General features: G+C 40.0%; 1 protein-coding gene across 2 annotated transcripts in view; it reads right to left on the bottom strand.

The window, feature by feature from the left end:
• The window catches only part of LOC115173725 (KH domain-containing, RNA-binding, signal transduction-associated protein 3-like), a 155,213-nt gene that overhangs the window by 12,514 nt on the left and 119,352 nt on the right, over window positions 1–23,347 (bottom strand). For both annotated transcript variants that reach the window (XM_029732071.1, XM_029732072.1), the window contains exon 7: window positions 4,737–4,819. In XM_029732071.1, coding sequence (XP_029587931.1) covers window positions 4,737–4,819 — 83 coding nt within the window. The remainder of the gene's footprint in view (window positions 1–4,736; window positions 4,820–23,347) is intronic.

The raw sequence follows: 23,347 nt of genomic DNA, 5'->3' as shown, positions 1-23,347 counted from the left end.
CCTGGTCAAATGTAGTGCACTATAATGGGAATAGGGTGCCATTTGGGACGCACACCATTTCTAACCAGACAACAGATCTCAGAATCTCTTTGAGTCTAGCATCATGCCTCTGGGCAGAACAGAGCCGAGCACACCCCACCAAGCACACACACACACAACCCACCCAGCCTCTACATGATGGACTCCATTTTTCTTCTGCCTTAAGCCTCTGATTATTCACCACATGGCTGCAGATAGAAACCAGGGCTCAGGGCCAGCCTACCCCCAGTGACTCCCTCTGCCTCTCTGCAGATCTAACAGGCAGGCTTTAAGATGTACCACCCTTTAAAATGTACCCCAACTACATAGAGGAGGGGGGGGGGGGCAGAGACTCTGGCCCTAAGGCAAGGATGGCAAACTCATTCCATGGAGGGCCTAGTGTCTTCTGGTTTTTCAATTAAGACCCAGACAACCAGGTGAGGGGAGTTCCTTACTAATCAGTTACCTTAATTATCAATCAAGTCCAAGGAAGGAGCGAAAACCTGCAGACACTCGGCCCTCCGTGGAATGAGTTTGACACATGGGCCCTAGTCAGTTGCATAACTGAATGCATTCAACCAAAATGTATCTTCCACATTTAACCCGACCCCTCCGCAGGGGGATGCCTTAACCAATGTCCACGTCATCGGCGCCCGGGGAGCAGTTGCTGTTGGGGGTTAACTGCCTTGCTCAAGGGCAGATCGGCAAAACATTTTTTTTTCTGCTGGAGGATTCGAATCAGCAAACATTTGGTTACTGGCCCAACACTCTTAACAGCCAGGCTACCTGCCATCCCAAGAGAGAGAGTGTGTGAGAGATGTAGGCTGCCTGGCCTGGGCGACATATATCCTGACACGGCCACAAAAGAAAACATCAACCATACCTCCTCACAAAGCATGGGACAGCCTAATATGTTATTTTTTCTTTATTTTTTTCTCTCTCCTTTACCCCCCTTACAGCTGCCACTAATGCAATTTTTGACATCTTAAGTGCAGCAACAATCAGGCCCTCTTTGAAACTGCCCATGCAAGCAGAACATACAGAATAAAGGAGAGGAGGGAAGATGGTGTGACAGCAGCAGGGATGCATCCCAAATGGTGCCATATTCCCTATTTAGTGTACTACTTTTGAGCAGAGTCAAAAGTAATGCGCTATATAGGGAATATGATGACATTTGGGACGCATCCCATATGCAGGACCGATAAAAGAGAGAAATGGCAGCAAACAAGCCAACGTGCCATAGCAAAGTCCTTTGACCTTAAGTGACATGGTGAGGGTGATCGCTCCTTTGATATGAAAAAATCTATTCTGTGCGTTTAGTTGCAGGGTCTTCTGTTTCTATCGGGGGTTGGAATGGAAATTATTTCCCAATTGTTTCATTCTGAATAGAACCAGTATTTTTTGGGGTTCCCTTCCACTGTTCTGACTAGCAAAATACAGTTCTGAACCAGTTCTGAACCCCCAAAAATGAACAGTTTATAGTGTTCCTTTCTGTTCCTTTTTAAACCTGTGAAATATATATTTTTTTCATTAGATTATGTGACCAATTGGGCTATAGTTGTTTAGGTGCATTGGAGAGGCAAGTGACATTTTGTGAGTTGGGAGAGAGAGCGAGAGAGGGTGGAGTAGGAGGCTTGACTTGAAGCGCTAGGCATCTTATGACATGTATTATCTGAATTAGGCCCACAGAATTACACCTACAGAGGAGCGGTTTCTATGAAGGAACTTTGAATGTCTTTGAACTTCCGAGAGTTGGCTTAAAGTTGCACTAGAGCTAGCTAGCTAGCTAACAAGCTTGTGTGTGTAGAGCGGTACCATAATTAAAATAAAAACATGGAACATAAATGCCCGGAACGTAACATAATTATATTAACCGGTTCCCATGTTGCAGAACAGTATAGATCACTTTTGTTCTCGGTTCTGATTCTGTTCCTCAAAAAATGTTGGTTCTGTTCCCTGAACCGGTTCCAACCCCTGGTTTGTATTGCATAGAGCTATAGGACACCAAACAGCCATGTAGCTGCAGGGTCTTCTCTTGCTGTTACATAGAGCCAAACAACCGAACAGTTATTAGGGCTTCATGAGGCAACAATGGCTTGACACATGAAAATAGGAATAAAAAATATTAGCACAAGGGATCCACCGGTATTAGTCAAACTATGGCATTATGGTTAAAATACTTTATGACAGGACATCAGATTGAGAAGTTACAGTAGAAAGACAGCTATCAACATTATTTAGTTCAAAAGCTTGTTTCCCCTCAATGTCATTCTGAACCCCCAAACTGGTTCTTCTATGTTGGCACTAAGACGTGCACCGTTCATTCCTGGCTGTTCTGGTCTCCCCTCCATATGTTCCATTAGAATTCAATCTATTAGAGGTCGTTCCATTTCAGTTGGTCATGACGTAAAGGATGTTTATCTACAGTATCTATAATTCAGAACTATCTCGTTCTCCTTCAGAACTATAATATTCATGAACTCGTTTTTTTCTATTAAATATTTTTGTATCTCTGTTGGTTCTTGGAATTATATCAAAAGCAATTCTAATCCCTAAATGTGAATTGTTCCCCAACCGATCATTACCGACAGATGGATGCTGTTTTCATAATGACATCTCTATAGTTAGATGGAGATTTCATTTTCAGAAATGTTTTCCTTATTTCTGTTGACCAAATATTTGAGCAGGATGAATTTTTTGTGACCACCATCGCTTGCAAGACTGAGAGCAGCTAATTATTTTATTGAGCAACATTACAATCCAGCCAATTTAATTGTTAAAGTCTAATCAGCAACCATGATTTTCAATTTGGAATAGGCTACAGAAGGATGGAGTCTCCTATTTACATTCCCTGTCATTTCCAACAATTGGGATTTGTAGGTCTAGGTTAGTATTCTCTATTTTGGTAGGGTATTTCTATAACTCAGATCCAACTCGTTATAACAGCACCAAATATTTTTTTTCTAAATTAAATGTACATAATCCTCTAGGCCTACAGAATTCGCCTATACAGCCTGAGATTGGTTTGGATGTGGGTTTGATAGAAAAGTAATCCGGAGAGTTAAAAAAATATTCATAATTGTAGCGAAAAGTTTTCCTGCTATTTCTTATACTTATCCATGGCATACACAATCAAGAAATCGGCAGCCTTTCAACATTAGGAAATGCAATATTTTCTGCAGATAAGCCTATCACTATCAGTCTAGCACCTCAATGAGTCACACATCTTACATCACACTTGACTCGAGTCATTCAACATTAGTTAACAAACTGTTATTTTAAATAAAGAAAATACCCAAATAAAATAGCAAAGCAGCCTACTAAATATGCCAAGCATAAACAAATAAATTGAATAGCCTAAATAAACGAGTACATTTAATAAATAAAACAATTGGGTGACCTTTTTCCCTCCGTATCTACAATGTGCATAAATGAGGCGAATACAGACGATTTGCTTGTCGGTTTTTCCACCCTGTGCTCTCTTTCATTCCATTTCTTCTTCACACCAGTTAGGAACAACTCCATTTTTCAGAAACTCACTTTATATAGACTATCATTATTTTCTGCTGCATCCTCCTCCTCTCCCACAACAAGTAGGCATATTGCCCATTTCACCCCGCATCACGTGAAGTGCGCAGTAGCTGGTTATCATGAAGCAAATATATTGTTTTGTCACAAAATAATATTGACACATTTGGTTTGATGAAAGGGGACCGACCCCCTGACAATAATTTAAGAGAATAAACTGTAAATATAAAATGTAATTGAGTGCAATTTGCATTTCTGTTGTTAAGGAACTAAACTCTTCAAATATAATTTCAGATCTGGTGTGTATTTCACAAATGTTCACACAGATTCCAAGCCCGTAGCCACCAAGCAGGATCCGACCTAATTTGTGAAGACCTCTAGTTCACATGCTATTACTTGGAGAACTACCATGCTAACATGCTGATGTATAGGGATGCTAATGGAGAACTAGCATGCTAATTTGATGTGTAGGTTCACATGCTGTTAATGGAGAACTAGCATGCTGATCTGATGTGTTGGTTCACAAGCTGCTAATGGAGAACTAGCATGCTAATCTGATGTGTGGGGATGCTAATGTAGAACTAGCATGCTAATCTGATGTGTAGGTTCACAAGCTGTTAATGGAGAACTAGCATGCTGATCTGATGTGTTGGTTCACAAGCTGCTAATGGAAAACTAGCATGCTAATCTGATGTGTAGGGATGCTAATGTAGAACTAGCATGCTAATCTGATGGGTAGGGATGCTAATGTAGAACTTGCATGCTAATCTGATGTGTAGGTTCACATGCTGTTACTGGAGAACTAGCATGCTAATCTGATGTGTAGGTTCACACGCTGCTACTGGAGAACTAGCATGCTAATCTGATGTGTAGGGATGCTAATGGAGAACTAGCACGCTAATCTGATGTGTAGGTTCACATGCTGTTAATGGAGAACTAGCATGCTAATCTGATGTGTAGGTTCACATGCTGTTAATGTATTTTTTATTTAAGAAAAATCCTTATGTCCACTTGATTTGCCCACGCACGTATCCTTTAACCCCCTATTTAACTAATAAAGAATAAGTGTGTACACCAATAATATGTACTATATCTACAGTTTTGTCTTGCTAAAACATGGGTTAGGATGATAAGAAGACCCGGAGAATACATTTAGGTACAGCCCTGAGAAACAGGAAACGGACTCTTACTTCTGTCCTTGATTGCTGTAACTGGTGTCGTAGGAGTCATAACCCTGGTCATCGTAAGCTGTCCCGTATCCATCATCATATTCCTGGAGATAGAAAGAGAGGATAAAATACATAAAGAAAATGTTTGACATCACCACAATTTCATTATTCTGCGCTCTGCTACCACCTATGAAAAGGTTTGAGGATAAATCAGAAGAGGAAGATGAAATCCCTTGTCTGCCATGGGACTGGTCAGTCAGTCCAGGTCACTTCAGTTGGTCATAACATAGTGTGTTTCTACCTATAGTTGTCTCCTTTAGAACTGTACTATTCCATCAACCATGTTGTACACCTCTGTTAATTCCTGGAAGTATGTCAAAACCAATTCTTCAGATGCCTAAATGTGAATTGTTCCCCAACCGATCATTACCAACAGCTGGATGCAGCTGTAATCAATTAAAGATCAGCACAGACGTACAGATGTAGGATCTTAATTTAACCACACTTTTGTTGCTGAGAATCTTCCTGCATAGCAGGAAATGCAAATTTGCAGCATATTCAAGGTTTAAAAAAGCTTCTAAAGTTTGTCATTTCCACTTTAAAATGTCAGACTTGATTTGCCCTAATGAAAAATGTATCAACCCCTATACAAATTAAATCATTATAATCCACATGATAATTCACATTTCCCGTTGCTGCAGGATTATTTTCCTGCCGTAGCAAACTGGCTCAAATGAAGATCCTACATCAGTGTTATTCTGTCCTTTCAAATGTATTTAATGTGTAAATGTTTATTTTATGCATTCGTTAACTGTCATTGATCTGAAGACACCACCCCACATATAGATTTTTCTACCGTTTCAAACTACTCTGACATTGAAAATATTTACTGATCTCAAATTACATACATTATTTCTCAATTGTGAACATAGGAGAAGGATGGTGGATGTACCACTGTTCCATGTAGCTCTATCCTTGTGTGTATGTGTGTATGTGTGCGTGTGTGTATGAGTCCATTTCATCACCATCTGCTTGTGCTCCAGCAATACCACCTCTCCTCCCCCTACTCACCCCCTTCAACACCCCCCAGCCCCCTAACCCCCTGCCTAGAGGAACATCAAAGGGGCGCAGAGCACCACCCATCCTAATTTGGGATAAATGGGACTTATGCTCCACAAAGATGTCGACCCCTCGTGACACATCCCTCACTCCCCCCCCCCCCCCAACACTCCACCACTAATTCCATCTGGGTGACTTGCATGCATGAACTGTGAGAATTACAGCGAGAGAGAGTGTGTGAGAGAGAGAGACAACATACTCATCATCATCTCCATTCTCCATGTTATTATGAAGGCCGCTAATGCGTGATTAGAAACATGCTTCTGCCAAATGACACTATTTGAATCCACTCTTTTATCTTTAATCCCGAGGAAGCTAACTTACTAACTAATTGTGTACGATGATGGAAAATAAAGTTAATCAAAGTTGGGCTGGTGCTGTGGCTGTGTGAATCTGTATCCATCCCAAATGGCACCCTATTCCTTCCTAAGCAGTGCACTATATGGGGTATAGGGTGCCAATTGGGAGGTATGCTCTGTTACAAATAGAGTTCCCTGGCCTCTGGCTTCCTAATCACCACAGTATCAACATCATTATTACCATGTTAGATCACTGGTGTGTCATGGTGGTTTGTTGGTGGATGATGTATTATGGACTGTCAATATACAATGTTTGAATGTGGCATCAATAGGCTATTTATCCTAGAAATAGGATACATAGCGATATAATATATAATATGATTCAAATTTGAAATTTCATTCCAAAATGCTTTATATACATTTTTAGAAATGTTGGAATTCAGCTTTTATTGTTTAAATAAATTATTGGTGTTTTTTCTCTATGTAATCATGGCATGGGGTTGTTCAATGACCGACATGTACTGTACAGGGCCTTCGGAAAATACTCAGACCACTTCTCTTTTTTCACATTTTGTTATGTTACAGCCTTATTCTAAAATTGATTAAATTCCTTTTTTTCCTCATCAGGTTTTTACATGAGTATTCATGAGACTCGAAATTGATCTCAGGTGCATCCTGTTTCCATTGATCATCCTTGAGATATTTCTACAACTTGATTGGAGTGCACCTGTGGTAAATTCAATTGATAGGACATGATTTAGAAAGGCACACACCTGTCTATATAAGGTTGACAGTGCATGTCACAGCAAAAACCAAGCCATGAGGACAAAGGAATTGTCCGTAGAGCTCAAAGACATCAGAACCTACAGGAAGCATGGTGGTGGCAGCATCATGCTGTGGGGATGTTTTTTAGTGGCAGGGACTGGGAGACTAGTCAGGATCAAGGAAAAGATTAACGGAGCATAGTAAAGAGAGATCCTTGATGAAAGCCTGCTCCAGAGCACTCAGGACCTCAGACTGGGGGCGAAGATTCAACAGGACAACGGCCCTAAGCACACAGACAACGCAGGAGTGGCTTTGGAACATGTCTCTGAATGTCCTAGAGTGGCCCAGCCAGAGGCCGGACCTGAACCCAATCGAACATCTCTGGAGAGACCTGAAAATAGCTGTGCAGCAACATTCTCCATCCAACCCGACAGAGCGTTAGAGGATCTGCAGAGAACAATGGAAGAAACTCCCAAAATACAGGTGTGCCAAGCTTGTAGCATCATACCCAAGAAGGCCCGATGCAGTAATCGCTGCCAAAAGTGCTTCAACAATGTTAAGAGTTAAGATAGCCCCCTTATTTTCAATTTACGCCAAAATTACATATCCAAATCTAACTGCCTGTAGCTCAGGCCCTGATGCAAGGATATGCATATTCTTCTAACCATTTGAAAGGAAACACTTTGAAGTTTGTGGAAATGTGAACTGAATGTAGGAGAATATAACACAATAGATCTGGTAGAAGAAAATACAAATAAAAAAACAACACATTTTTTCTACCACCATCTTTGAAATGCAAGAGAATTCCGATGGTGTCCACAAGATGGAAGCAGTGTATGTGCAAAGTTTCAGACGGATAACTTGAAGTATGAGCGAGCTACACGACATTTAGTGTGAAGTCACCCAGGTACATTTGGGCAAATCGTGAAAGAGACATTTACATTCATATGACATTTTTCTGCAAGAATATCGTCAAATCTGTATACTTTGACTTTGATTTAGCTTTTCCAGTATTAATAACCATATTTATAAGTTCAACATTTGCAAAACAACCAGTTTTCATAACTTCATAACTCTGAATATTCTTATAATTGTTGTCCAAAAGGAAAAGGCATGCTGTCGCAAAAGATTAGCGCCTACATTTTGCGACAGACACAGGGTTTCCAGATACTCCCGTAAAGCCCAGCTCATTGGCTATCTAGCTAGCTTTGTTTGACCCCGATTAGTGCTTACTTGACAAAGATACAGTCGTTCAAGTGAAGACCGCCCGCGTCATCGGCATGCCATGAAGGCCACATATGGTGTCCTATAGGATATACTACACCCCTAATGATATAGTGAAGTCTTGTTACATTCTAGGATCTCTGAGGAATACATACGAACATGATTTAACTCATTGAAACAACGTTTAGGGTGAGATTTTCACAGATTCCATTCTTTGCAAATTGAATGAGTGAAAATACAAAAATCAATCGTGCATGCTATATGGACCTTTTTAGGATATGAAAAAGGATTTTATCTAACAACACTACACTTCATGTTATCTCTGGGACCTTTTGGATGATAAATCAGAGCAAGATTTCAGAATGTAAGTACACATTTCACCTTCAAACCTTTCGAGGTGAAAAAAGTGTTTTGTTGTTAGGAGCTCTCCTCAAACATTAGCATGGCATTTTTTCGCAGTAATAGGTACTATAAATTGGACAGTGCTGTTATATTAACAAGAATTTAAGCTTTCAGCCGATATAAGACACATGTACCGACATTTCTTGTTTCTCTAAAATCTGCAATTTTGACATAAGGCGCTGCAGGATTTACAACTGTCCTGTTGATGGGACGCCGATCCCTAAGAAGTTTTAAGGGTCTGAATACGTATGTAAATGTAATATTTCAGTAAAATTTGTAAACAGTTTTTTTAGATACATTTTAGAATAAGGCTGTAACATAAAAAAATGTGGAAAAGGTCCAGGGTCTGAATACATTTCTGAATGCACTGTAATTTCCCAATTTATTTGCAATCAATATAGCTCAGTATTTGAATTATTATTTTATACAGTCATTATTGCTCATCTTCATCAAGGGTGTGTCGTGTCGTTGCCTATCATTAAATGTGAAGACTGTATCCTATCAAATCAATTATCTACGTGTAATTTAATTACACGATTAAACTAATCATATAACAGTAACTAACTAGGAAGTTGGGGCACCACGGGAATATGTTGTTTATAGAGTTTCAATTCCCGAATATACAGTTGAAGTCAGAAGTTTACATACACTTAGGTTGGAGTCATTAAAACTAGTATTTCAACAACTCCACAAATGTCTTCTTAACAAACTATAGTTTTTGCAAGTTTGTTAGGACATCTACTTTCTGCATGACACAAGTCATTTTTCCAACAATTGCTTACAGACAGATTATTTCACTTATAATTAACTGTATCACAATTCCAGTGGGTCAAAGGTTTGCATACACTAAGTTGACTGTGCCTTTAAACAGCTTGGAAAATTCCAGAAAAGGATGTCATGGCTTTAGAAGCTTCTGATAGGCTAATTGATATCATTTGAGTCAATTGGAGGTGTGCCTGTGGATGTATTTCAAGGCCTACCTTCAAACTCAGTGCCTCTTTGCTTGACATCATGGGAAAATCAAAATAAATCAGCCAAGACCTCAGAAAAAAATGGTAGACCTCCACAAGTCTGGTTCATCCTTGGGAGCAATTTCCAAATGCCTGAAGGTATCACATTCATCTGTACAAACGATAGTACGCAAGTATAAACAACATGGGACCACGCAGCCGTCATACCGCTCAGGAAGGAGACGCATTCTGTCTCCTAGAGATTAATGTACTTTGGTGCGAAAAGTGCAAATCAATCCCAGAACAACAGCAAAGGAACTTGCGAAGATGCTGGAGGAAACCGGTACAAAAGTATCTATATCCACAGTAAAACGAGTCCTATATCGACACAACCTGAAAGGCCGCTCAGCAAGGAAGAAGCCATTGCTCCAAAATCGCCATAAAAAAGCCAGACTATGGTTTGCAACTGCACATGGGGACAAAGAACGTACTTTTTGGAGAAATGTCCTCTGGTCTGACAAAACAAAAATATAACTGTTTGGCCCTAATGACCATCATTATGTTTGGAGGAAAAAGGGGGAGGCTTGCAAGCCGAAGAAAACCATCCCAACCGTGAAGCACGGGGGTGGCAGCATCATGTTGTGGGGGTGCTTTGGTGAAAGAGGGACTAGTGCACTTCCCAAAATAGATGGCATCACGGGGAAGGAAAATTATGTGGATATTTTAAGTTATATAAAGTTATATTAAGTTAAAGCTTGGTCAGAAATGGGTCTTCCAAATGGACAATGACCCCAAGCATACTTCCAAAGTTGTGACAAAATGGCTTAAGGACAACAAAGTCAAGGTATTGGAGTGGCCATCACAAAGCCCTGACCTCAATACCATAGAACATTTGTGGGCAGAACTGAAAAAGTGTGTGCGAGCAAGGAGGCCTACAAACCTGACTCAGTTACACCAGCTCTGTTAGAAGGAATGGGCCAAAATTCACCCAACTTATTGTGCGAAGCTTGTGGAAGGCTACCCTTTCCTTTTACCCAAGTTAAACAATTTAAAGGCAATGCTACCAAATACTAATTGAGTGTATGTAAACTTCTGACCCACTGGGAATGTGATGAAAGAAATTAAAGCTGAAATAATTAATTCTCTCAACTATTATTCTGACATTTCACATTCTTAAAATAAAGTGGTGATCCTAACTGACTTAAGACAGGGAATTTTTACTAGGATTAAATGTCAGGAATTGTGAAAAACTGAGTTTAAATGTATTTGTCTAAAGTGTATGTAAACTTACGACTTCAACTGCAACTCTTCAGATATTTTCATATCTAAGGGAGTACAGTCTTTATTAATGTATTATTATTACCTCATCAGTCTCATTACTGAACGTCACAAACCCTTGGATATCTGCACGAACCCTAGCCTAAATCATGAATCAGCGATATACAAACTTGCTTAATTATTTATTTACTAACTATCTAATCAAATCACAGAATTACATAACACACACACACAATTGGTTCATACATTGGGTATTACATGATACAAAGAAAAAGTCCATAGTTGAGAAAACCGACAGCTTGGTAGACAAAGGAAAGGGGGTGGGGACCGCTCAAGAGCTGCAAACTCATAGCTGATAAATACACTCATAGAAAATGCTAATACTTTACATGAACGACCGCTCATTCGAAAATAAATTGCAATTGATATATTTATGAGTGTATGTCTTGATGTCTCTCTCTGTGGTCGCCGGTCCATCTGCTGGAGAGAGTCGACAGAAAGGTTGCGTTCCCCTGAAGCCAGTCTGTTGTAGTGGTTATAATTGATACTTCAGAGTACCATTTGGAAATCTTCTTAGATCGGCTGCATTACCAGACTAAAGTATTTCATCAGCTGCAGTCTGAATAATTGTTCCTTAGTTTGTAGATTCCTTAGCCATTCCAACGTGGGGACTTCGTCCCGTCGTTCTCTGAATTTTGTAGTTTAAACCACACACCAGCGTCACCCGGCATGTTTTGGTCTGATGTAAATTTTGTAGGAAGTGGGTTTTATATCTTGTGGAAGAAGGGGCGATTCCATGATGCCTGATGTAATGGCTGGCCTCACGGGGGCGTGGCCACTGACTAGTTAAAACTTTACATCGTAACGATTTATTAAATCTCGTTTAGAAGGCCAACATCACATTCCATCTTCTCACAAATAGTTTCATATTCAATCATACATTTTATACAACATTTAGATGTAAACCCCATAGTTGAGAAGTGGACTCAACCAAAGACACAGTATATACGGTTCTACTGTCTTTCCTAATGTCACACAATAAAACCAACTCGACAGGATTGTTCTTTAAATACCCAAGGACAATTCCCACATTCTCAAAAATAGAAATATTATTTAATTCTCAAATTTGGGGGATTAGAAGTTTTGGCAAGAGAAGCTCTTTGTTCTCCCAGAGGTTTATTTCCCTCCATATTCCATGGCAACAAAGAGTTTCTACCAGGAATTTATTACCGTTGTAAAACCTGAGGTGGGAGAGAGAGTGGGAGAGGGGGTGGAGCCCCAATATACACCGAAAAGGGCCACGTCGTGACAGGTGTCAGTTATTACTGACCCCAGTGCCTTCAGAAAGTATTCATAAACCTTGGCTTATTCCACATTTTGTTATGTTACAGCTTTAAAATAGATGCAGGTTTTCTCTCACTAATCTACACACAATAACTCATAATGACAAAGTGAAAACATGTTTGCAAATTTCTGAAAATGAAATACAGAAATATCCAGTGGCAATGTTAGCATGTAAATCTTGATGGGGCAAAAACAATCTAAATGTGGGATGCATTGCAGCAAAGCCACTACACAACACTAAACAATACATGAATTGCACTGTACCACTGCTACACCTGGCTATTAGCGGAGCCTTGTCTGTCAGCGAAACACTTCATTCAGCCTCATTTACTGCCTTTGAAAAAACATAGCTGATATGGCTGAATTGCTTAAACAAATGTGGTTTCTACTGACAATTGAGATGTACAAACTATGGAATAAGGGGACGACAAGCAGACAAGAGGCAACCCGTAATTTCGATTAAGACATTAATGAGCGAGCTAGGACGGATGTAGTCAATATAACTATTTGTTCAGCACTTTGGAACATAGGCCGTTCTTACAGTGTTCTCCCTGTACACCAAGTGAGAACCGTAGAATAACCAAAGGGGGCATATAAGCAGACCATGTAAGCTCTTACAATATTCGATGTTTACATTTGTCCAAAACAGGTTACAGGCTACATGTGCACCACCAAGTCAGAACAGTAGGCAAAATTAAGATGTGAAAATATAACATTTTATTAAAGGTGAGGCACATGGGCTAACAGCTTACTACACAACATACACTTAGTATTACTTTCTTAGCTACAATATACATATCTCCCCGGCATATTATATCATTTATGTAGCAGCATACAATACATTTTTGGACTCACCTTGTTGTGCTGTGCTCAGTTGAACAGGAAGGTGGCACGGAGGTCCTTCGTGGGCAAATTCTGTCAACAAACTTTGTCATCAATGTCTGGCATTCTCTGGATTTATGGTGCTTTCAAGACAACTGGGAACTCAGAAAAAAATGGTTGAATCATGATGACGTCAGTGATCTTCAGGTTGTAGATCTAGACAGAGGACCGAGTTCCCGATTTATAATTCCGAGTTCGATGAAAGTTCAAAACGTATTTTCCCAGTTGTAGCTAATTTTTCCCATGTTCCCAGTTGTCTTGAACTCACTAAAATCAAGTATTTGCAGATCCGAATAAACAGTTGTTTTGAGCATTGCACAAATCATGCTTCATTGAAAGCATGGCCAATGCTGAATGTTTATAATGTTAAACTAGGAAAAGAGACCATTAATCTTAGACTTGGGACCACATAGCCACAGCCACTCCATTGAATAGCAGGCTAATTATTGCTTTGCAATGCTTGCAGTTAGCAGCAGATTCCTTCCAAACCACTCATTGTTAAATTTGAGATTTCCAATTTGTTGTATAATGTTAATGTCCAATGGCCCATGAGCACCGGTACATTTTATCTATAATTTCTCTTCATTATTTCTCTTCATATGACAAGGGTTAAAAAGGATTTGCCAGTACATTGTTGACTTCATTCATGATGGTGACTGTTAGCTAAGATTTTGAAAGTATGATGTTGACATGATCAGTCCAATCAAAGCTACTATAGATATAATGTGATTTGACGTGATTTTATCTGTGGCCAATGACCTTGAGCCTTTTTGGATGGGCACTTCTAATGTAACTCTGTGGCAGCACCCAAGGAGCTAGAATTGTCTAGCTCTACTCTTAGACTTGGCAGTGACGTACTGTCCCCATGAGTGACAGAAAACTGAGCCAATCACGGCACAATGCTCCATATTTTCTGCTGGCTTGCCACACCACCACAAAAGGCACAGAGCTAGTCTGAAACACCTGCATTTTGGAGCTGCCTTGCCCAAGAAAACAAAAAAGAGACGACAATCTACTGGCAAATCCTTTTTAATCCGTGTCATATGAAGAGATATAATGAAAAGAAATTATAGATAAAACGTATCGGTGCTCATCGGCCATTCGACATAAATATTACACAACAACTTGGAAATCGCAAAATCAACAATGAGTGGTTTGGAAGGAATCAGTGACAGTGGCTAATGTTAACTGCAAGAATTGAAAATGCAATCACTAGCCTGCTATTCAGTGGAGTGACTTGTGTGGTCCCAAATCTGGGAAAAAGGGCTCTTTTCCAAGTTCAAAATGATAAAAAATCAACATTGGCCATGCTGTCAATGAAGCATGATTTGTGCCACGTTTAAAACAACTGTTAACTCGGGAACTGCAAAAACTTGCCTTCAGTGTGTTCAAGGCAACTGGGAAGTTGGGAATAAATATGCTCCGACTGGGAAAATACATTTTCAATGGTCATCCAACTTGGAATTGTAAATCCGGCCTCTTTCTAGAGCTACGACCTCAAGATCAATGACGTCGTCATGATTAAACCTTGTTTCAGACTTCCCAGTTGTTTGGAAAGCACCATAAATCCAGAGAATGGCAGAATTTGATGACAAAATTGGTCCATGAAGGACCGCCGCGCCACCTTCCTGTTCAAGTCAGCACAGCACAATAAGGTGAGTCCAAAAATGTATTGTATGCTACTGCATAAATGATGAAATATGCCAGTGAGATGTGTGTACTGTAGCTAAGAAAGTAATAATAAGTGTATGTTGTGTATTAAAATGTTAGTAGCCCATGTGCCTCACCCTACTAAGTTGGTCTATTTTCACCTCATAATTCCGCCTACTGTTCTGACTTGGTGGTGTGCATGTAGCCTATAACCTGTTTTAGAGGAATCTAATCTTCAAATATTGTAAGAGCTTTCATTGTCTGCTTATACTTATTTCCCTCATTAAAATGCAAATCAATTTATAAAATTTTTGGATTTTTTGTTGTTGTTATTCTGTCTCTCACTGTTCAAATAAACCTACCATTAAAATTATAGACTGATAATTTCTTTGTCAGTGGGCAAACATACAAAATCAGCAGGGGATCAAATACTTTTTTGCCTCACTGTATGCCCCCTTCATTTATGCTACGGTCTGACTTGGTGTACAGGGAGAACACTGTAAGTGAATTCTGTTACGGTACATTTCAAAAGTGCTAAACAAATAGTTATACTGACTGCGTCCGTCCTAACTCGCTCATTAATGTCTTAATCGAAATTACGGATTGCCTCTTATCTGCTTGTCGTCCCCTTATGCCATTGTTTGTACATCTTAAATGTCATTAGAAACCACATTTATTTAAGCAAGTCAGCCATATCAGCAATGTTTTTTTTAAAGGCAGTAAATGTTGCTGAATGAACTGTTTCGCTGCCAGACAATGCTCCACTGGTAGCCAGGTGTAGCAGTGGTAAGATTTTGGGACTGCTGTTGGGACAGCTTTAGGTAGGCCATTTGTGGGCACCATTTGTCACCGTTATAGAGCAATTAATGTATCTTTTAGTGTTGTGTAGTGTCGTGCGTTATGTGCAGTAGCCTATATCATATAGCCTATGTATTGGATAACGGCACAATCATTTGGGATTTTTGGGGCTTGGGCTCATTAAATGTTGATAATGTAGGGCTCATAAAATGTATTTAATATATGGCTCATCAGGCTCAGGTAGCTTCAGGTTGGAATGTTCATGCTGATCAAAGCTCTAATCAAATCCAGTGATTTATTCTCGGGATGGAACATTTGTAAAATACCAGGAAAATATTCAAAACCCAGTACAGAGATGAGGTAGTCATTCAAAAATTATGCTAAATTCTATTATTGCAAAAATATCATGTTAAACACTATTACTGAGTCCATGCAACTTATGTGTCTTGTTAAGCAAAATGTTACTCTGAACTTATTTAGGCTTACCATAACAAAGGGGTTGAATACTTACTGACTCAAGATATTTTAGCTTTTCATTTTTTTATAATTTGTAAAAAATGTCAAAGAACATAGTTCCATTTTGACATAAAAGGTATTGTGTGTAGGCCAGAGACAAAAAAACATCTGAATTTATTCCATTTTAAAAACAGGCTGTAACACAATAAAATGTGGAAATGTGAAAAAAAGTCAAGGGGTGTGAATACTTTCTGACAGCATCCATCAGTCTATTAATATTAAAATATAGAAAATCTCAGCAAAATGGTAAAAAGTAAAACCATGTAGCTGTGGCTGATCAAGTATGCATAAAGTAGCTAGCCTCACTTATCAAATAAATTAGTCTCCGTTGAGTATGAAAAGTGAGAAGGAGATGATCGGAGAGAGAACACAGTTTTTGTTCAAGCGGAAGAGACAGTCAGCCCAGAAATAAAAATCATTTTCAAGTCCATAAATAATGAAACAGTGGAAAATCTTCACAGCAGCTGGATTCACTAATCCAGTTCAAGAATCTCTACAAATTAGATTTTTTATCTGAAATACGTGCCTGCATGATGAGCGCATGATACATGATACAACGACACGGAAAGGTTATTGTCCATATCTTCTTTTGATTAGTCAGTTGTAACAACATTGAGAAAACAAATACTGTGCAACATGCTTAATGAATAGCATTTATAGTATATTCACATAATGAATAACATTATGGAACCATCTCTTTCTCCGTCAGACACAGTAATAAGGTCATTGCTGAGGAATTCTCATGCTCTACTCTGTTGCGTAGATCCATTTTTAAATATGTCCTCTCAGCATTACATTACTAATCTTAATATATCCTGACCCCACGTAGCTGATCATAACATGGTTTTGGTTATAATGTAATCTGATTACGAGTGAAATGAGAAAAATATGGATCTATAGAACAGAAGGCCGTAAGACAAAACCAAGCACTTGTTTTTCCATAACATGTAGCATGTCTCAGAGAAATATGCAACAACAACAAAAAGTTAGCTCTGCAAGTGAGGTGCTGGGGGTCAAGCAGACAAGTCTGGAGGTCATTTATGACAAGAGAGCCCTCACAAAGGTGCACAAGGTACTGATGCACCCCAGACATCCTCTTTACCAGGAGTTTGAGCTCTATCTCTAAGTATAGCGTTATAGGGCACCAGGGCACAAAAGGAGTAGAACCAGGCAATCCTTTGTCCCAGTGGCTTCTGAATGAAACCCAACCACCAGTAGGATAAGCATGCTGGTACAGTTAACACTGTAGTTGACTGAGTGTACTGATGTGTATAGTGTATATAATGTACAGATTAATCATTGACCTCTCAGGAACTGCACCTTTTCTACCCGCATTTATTGTCAGTACGTCTATGCTGATTATGCCTTTTTATATACTGAGTGTACAAAACAATAAGAACACCTGCTCTTTCCATGACATAGACTGACCAGGTGAATCCAAATTAAAGCTATGATCCCTTATTGATTTCAATCAGTGCAGATGAAGGGAGGAGACAGGTTAAAGAAGGATGTTTAAGTCTTGAGACAATTGAGACCTGGATTGTGTGTGTGCCACTCAGAGGGTGAATGGGCAAAACAAAAGGTTTAAGTGCCTTTGAACGGGGTTTGGTAGTACAGGTACCAGGCGCACCAGTTTGTGTCAAGAACTGCAACACTGCTGTGTTTTTCACAATCGCTTTTGACATCTTGTAGAGTCCATGACCCGACTATTTGAGGCTGTTCTGAGGGCAAAAAGGTTGGGTTCAACTCAATATTAGGAAGGTGTTCTTAATGTTTTGTACACTCAGTGTATTCAGTGCATTTGGAAAGTATTCAGACCCCTTGACTTTTTGCACATTTTGTTACGTTACAGCCTTATTCTAAAATGGATTAAATTGTTTTTTTCCCCCTCATCAATCTAGACACAATTCCCCATAATGACAAAGCAAAACAGGTTTTTAGAATTTTGGCAAATGTATAAAAAAAGAAAAAATTATATATCATATTTACATAAGTATTCAGACCCTTTACTCAATACTTTGTTGAAGCTCCTTGGACAACGATTACAGCCTTGAGTCTTCTTGGGTATGACGCTACAAGCCTGGTACACCTGTATTTGGGGAGTTTCTGCCATTCTTCTCTGCAGATCCCCTCAAGCTCTGTCAGGTTGGCTGGGGAGCTATTTTCAGGTCTCTCCAGAGATGTTTGATTATGTTCAAGTCCGGGCTCTGGCTGGGCCACTCAAGGACATTCAGAGACTTGTCCCAAAGCCACTCCTGCTGTGTGCTTGGCGTCGTTATCCTGTTGGAAGGTGAACATTCACCCCAGTCATGAGGTCCTGAGCATTCTGGAGCAGGTTTTCATCAAGGATCTCTCTGTACTTTGCTCCGTTCATCTTTCCCTCGATTCTGACTAGTCTCCCAGTCCGTGCCGCTGAAAAACACCACCAGGCTCCACCGTAGGGATGGTGCCAGGTTTCCTCCAGATGTGACACTTGGCATTTAGGTCAAAGAGCTCAATCTTGGTTTCATCAGACTGGAGAATCTTATTTCTCATGGTCTGAGAGTCCTTTAGGTGGGCTGTCATGTGCCTTTTACTGAGGAGTGGCTTCCGTCTGGCCACTTTATCATAAAGGCCTGATTTGTGGAGTGCTACAGAGACGGTTGTCCTTCTGGAAGGTTCTCCCATCTTCACAGAGGAACTCTGGAGCTCTCTGAGTGACCATCGGGTTCTTGGTCACCTCCCTGACCAAGGCCCTTCTCCCCCGATTGCTCAGTTTGGTCGGGCAGCCAGCTCTAGGAAGAGTCTTGTGGTTCTAAACTTCTTCCATTTAAGAATGATGGAGGCAACTGTGTTCTTGGGGACCTTCAATGCTGCAAAAAGATGTTGGTACCCTTCCCCAGATCTGTGCCTCGACGCAATCCTGTCTTGGAACTCTACAGACAATTCCTTCGACCTCATGACTTGGTTTTTGCTCTGACATGCACTGTCAACTGTGGGACCTTATATAGACTGGTGTCTGCCTTTCCAAATCACATCCAATCAATTGATTTTACCAAAGGTGGACTCCAATGAATTTGTAAAAAAACATCTCAAGGAAGATTAATGGAAACAGGATGCACCTGAGCTCAATTTCGAGTCTCATAGGAAAGGTATTTCTGTTTTTTTATTTGTAATACAGTTGCAAACACAAAAAAACTAACCGTTTTTGCTTTGTCATTATGGGGTATTATCTGTAGATTTTTTTTTTTAATCCGTTTGAGAATAAGGCTGTAATTTAACAAAATGTGGGGTCTGATGGAAGGGGTCTGAATACTTTCCGAATGCACTGAATATACTGTACTGCAACCAAGATTTCCCCACAGGGATGACAAAAGCATTATCTTATCTTTAACATAACCATGGATGACAGACATGTTAGTAATACAAGCCCTTAGCGAGAAGGCTACATTCATGGTTGACAATCTATTTGAAGGCTGCTGTCCCTTACCATGTAATGGAGCTTTAATTCCTCTCTCTCAGTCCCAACTCTATCAGGGTGCTGTCCTTCCTCATCTCAGTGTTGTTACTCTGTGGTGTTCAGTGCCACTTTAAATCCACATTAGAGCCTAACAATGCCATGTTCTTGTCGTTTAACTTACCAGCTCCAGTGAGTTATGGGAGAACTGAACCCAGAACATGACTGTTTTACTAAGCATGCTTGCAGGTAAGCAACAACTTTTATTATGTTAGCTGGACTTTGGCAAATTTGAACGGCTTTTCAGTCAGAAACTTGATTGTGATAGGTAATGCTAGTCACATACCTTTGTTTCACCTCTTGCAAAGCACTGATAGCACAGCTCAGTAACTAGCAGTCTGAATGAAATGTGCTTGAGCGAGAAATGAGGGCTTACACACAAACAGCACTAATACAAGATGGCTACATTTCCAAGTTCAAACAGGATTAACATGTCAGAAAGGGATGGATGGAGCAGAGAGAGGGGAGCAGGCAGAAGAGAAAGGGAGCAGAAGAGAAAGGGAGCAGGAGAGAGAGAGAGAGAGAGAGAGAGAGAGAGAGAGAGAGAGAGAGAGAGAGAGAGCTCCTAAGTGAGTCTTTCATTTGTATGCCAGAGGAGGGCTGAGATGCATGTTGTTAAAAGATAAGGGTTGCCCTCATAGGCCATAGAGACTAACAGAGGCTCTGGAACTGCATGTTCCAACAACAGTATCACAGACGCTTCACTGTGCTCTCCAATACACCCGCTGGATCAGAGGAACAGATAGGGAGGGATGCTGCTGAAATACAGAGGGGAGGTTTGGAGTCTCACACTGCCATAGCATCTGCATCAGAGTTAGACATTATACACCCATTATGTTCATCGTCATTTCAAGTGGGATTTATGCCGCTTTTAACCTACACTGAGTGTACAAAATACTAGGAACGCTTTTCTAATATTGAGTTGCACCCCCTTTTCCCCTCAGAACAGCCTTAATTCGTCAGGGCAAGGCGTCAAAAGAGTTCCACAGGGATGCTGGCCCATGTTGACTCCAATGCTTCCCACAGTTGTGTCAAGTTGTCTGAATGTCCTTTAGGTGGTGGACTATTCTTGATTCACACAGAAAACTGTTGAGCATGAAAAACCTGGCAGCGTTGCAGTTCTTGACATACTCAAACCATTGCGCATAGCACCTACTACCATACCCCGTTCAAAGGCACTGGGCAATCTTTTGTCTTGCCCATTCACCCTTTGAATGACACACATACACAACCCATGTCTCAATTTGGGCTCCCGAGTGGCACAGCAGTCTAAGGCACTGCATCTCAGTGCTAGAGGTGTCACTACAGATACCCTGGATCGAATCCAGGGTGAATCACAACCGACCATGATTGGGAGTCCAATAGGGCGGCGCACAATTGGACCAGCGTCGTCCAGGTTTGGCTGGTGTAGGCCGTCATTGTGAATAAGAATTTGTTCTTAACTGACTTGCCTAGTTAAATAAAAAATTTAAATAAATGAAAAATAAAATAATTGTCTCAAGGCTTAAAAACCCTTCTGTCTCCTCCCCTTCATCTATACTGATTGAAGTGAAGTTAAGAGGTGACATCAATAAGGGATCATAGCTTTCACCTGGATTCACCTGGTCAGTCTATGTCATAGAAAGATGTTTTGTACACTCATTGTATATTTTAAAACAAATAAAGTACATGCCATGGTTAAGCTATACAGTACAGATGTAGGATCTTAAATTGATCACCCTGTTGCAGGAAATGTAAAACCTGTAGTATGTATGAGGTTTAAAAATACTAATTCCCCATTTCCAAATGTCAAACTCGATTTTCCCTTACGAAAAATGTTTCAACCCCAACAAAAATGTAAATGAATTATAATCAACATAATAATTAACATTTTCCTGCTGTAGCGAACTGGCTCAAATTAATATCCTACATCTGTATGAACAACTTTTTCTCATGATCATTATGTCACAGCCATCTGTTTTATAACCGAAATGTCTACTTTTGAAACCTGTTTTTGGTGTGCTATGTAAGGAAAGTGTGCATGCTCTGCCCACGACATTATGTTATGAAAATCACTGTCACCAATCCAGAGAATAAAGCCAATATAATGCAAAGCGATAAACCATTTCATAGAGCAATATAATGTTTGTATTGTATGTAACCTGTACTTCTACACATTATACCGTATTCAGGAGCATTACACTCTTGTCAGCTACAATATAACATGTCTTCTCTTTACACTGTCAGCATGAAGGGTGTAGCCTAGCTTCAAACACATGCACACGCACACACACACCATGGCTCCTAACATACAGCATAGAGGAGAATAGTCTGGGGGAATTATCATAAACAAAACTAACCCACTTGTATTGCGCAACACACACACACACACACACACACACACACACACACACACACACACACACACACACACACACACACACTTACACACTGCTCTGCCCCTCACCACCCAAAGGGATCATGCTGTTCGTTTATCTTATTCTACCAGATGTGGTTTTTAGCCATTCTGTTGGTTGTACAGCGCCTTCAGAAGGTATTCACTTTTTACACATTTTGTTGTGCTACAAAGTGGGATTAAAATATATTTAATTGTCATTTTTTTGTCAATGATCTACACAAAGTGGAAGAATTATTATTTTTTGTTTTTTTTTAAGAATAGAAAATAAAACACGAGTATATCTTGATTACATAAGTAATCAACCCCCTGAGTCAATACATGTATAGCTGTGAGTCTTTCTGGGTAAGTCTCTAAGAACTTTGCACACCTTGGTTGTACAATATTTGCCCATTATTCTTTCAAAAAATCTTCAAGCTCTGTCAAGTTGATTGTTGATCATTGCGAGACAGTCATTTCAAGTCTTGACATAGATTTTCAAGCCGATTTAAGTTAAAACTGTGACTACGCCACTTAGGAACATTCAATGTTGTTTTGGTAAGCAACTCCAGTGTATATTTGGCCTTGTGTTTTAGGTTATTGTCCTGCTGAAAGGTGAACTTGTCTCCCAGTCTCTGTTGGAAAGCAGACTGAACCAAGTTTTCCTTTAGGATTTGTATCCTAAAAAAACTCCCTAGTCCTTGCCGACGACAAGCATACCCATAACATTACGCAGGCCCCACCATGCTTGAAAATAAGAAGACTTGGACTCAGTGATGTGTTGTGTTGGATTGGCCCCAAATATAACACTTTGTATTCAGGACAAAAAGTTAATTTATTTGCAAACTTTGGCAGTATTACTTTAGTGCCATATTGCAAACAGGATGCATGTTTCACTCTGTAATTTAGGTTAATATTGTGGAGTAACTACAATGTTGTTGGTCCATCCCAAGTTTTCTTTTATTACAGACATTAAACTCTGTAACTGTTCAGTCACCATTGGCCTCATGGTGAAATCCCTGAGCAGTTTCCTTCCTCTCCGGTAACTGAGTTAGGAAGGACGCCTGTATCTTTGTAGTGACTGGGTGTATTGTGGAACAGGTCGAGAGCTTCAAGTTCCTCAGTGTCCACATCACTAAGGAACTGTCATGGTCCACACACATCAACACAGTTGTGAAGAGAGCACGACAACACCTCTTCCCCCTCAGGAGGCTGAAAAGATTCAGCATTGGTCCTCAGATCCTCAAAAAGTTCTACAGCTGCACCATTCAGAGCATCTTGGCTGGTTACATCCCCGCTTGGTATGGCAACTGTTTGGCATCCGACCACAAGGCGCTACAGAGAGTCGTGCATATGGCCCAGTATCAGGCTGTAACACAATACAATTTGGAAATGTGGAAAAAGTCAAGGGGTATGAATACTTTCTGAAGGCACTGTAAGTGTTTGTCTGCTTAACATGACACACTACTTAAGTCCCAAAAAGCCTCTTTCACATGTATAGTGCACAATTTTAACAAGGAATGGAATGCAGACAC

The sequence above is a fragment of the Salmo trutta genome, chromosome 34 (assembly GCF_901001165.1).
Source record: "Salmo trutta chromosome 34, fSalTru1.1, whole genome shotgun sequence".
NCBI lineage: Eukaryota > Metazoa > Chordata > Actinopteri > Salmoniformes > Salmonidae > Salmo > Salmo trutta.
The sequence above is the reverse complement of the archived record's forward strand: the minus strand, read 5'-3'. Positions and strand labels throughout refer to the sequence as shown.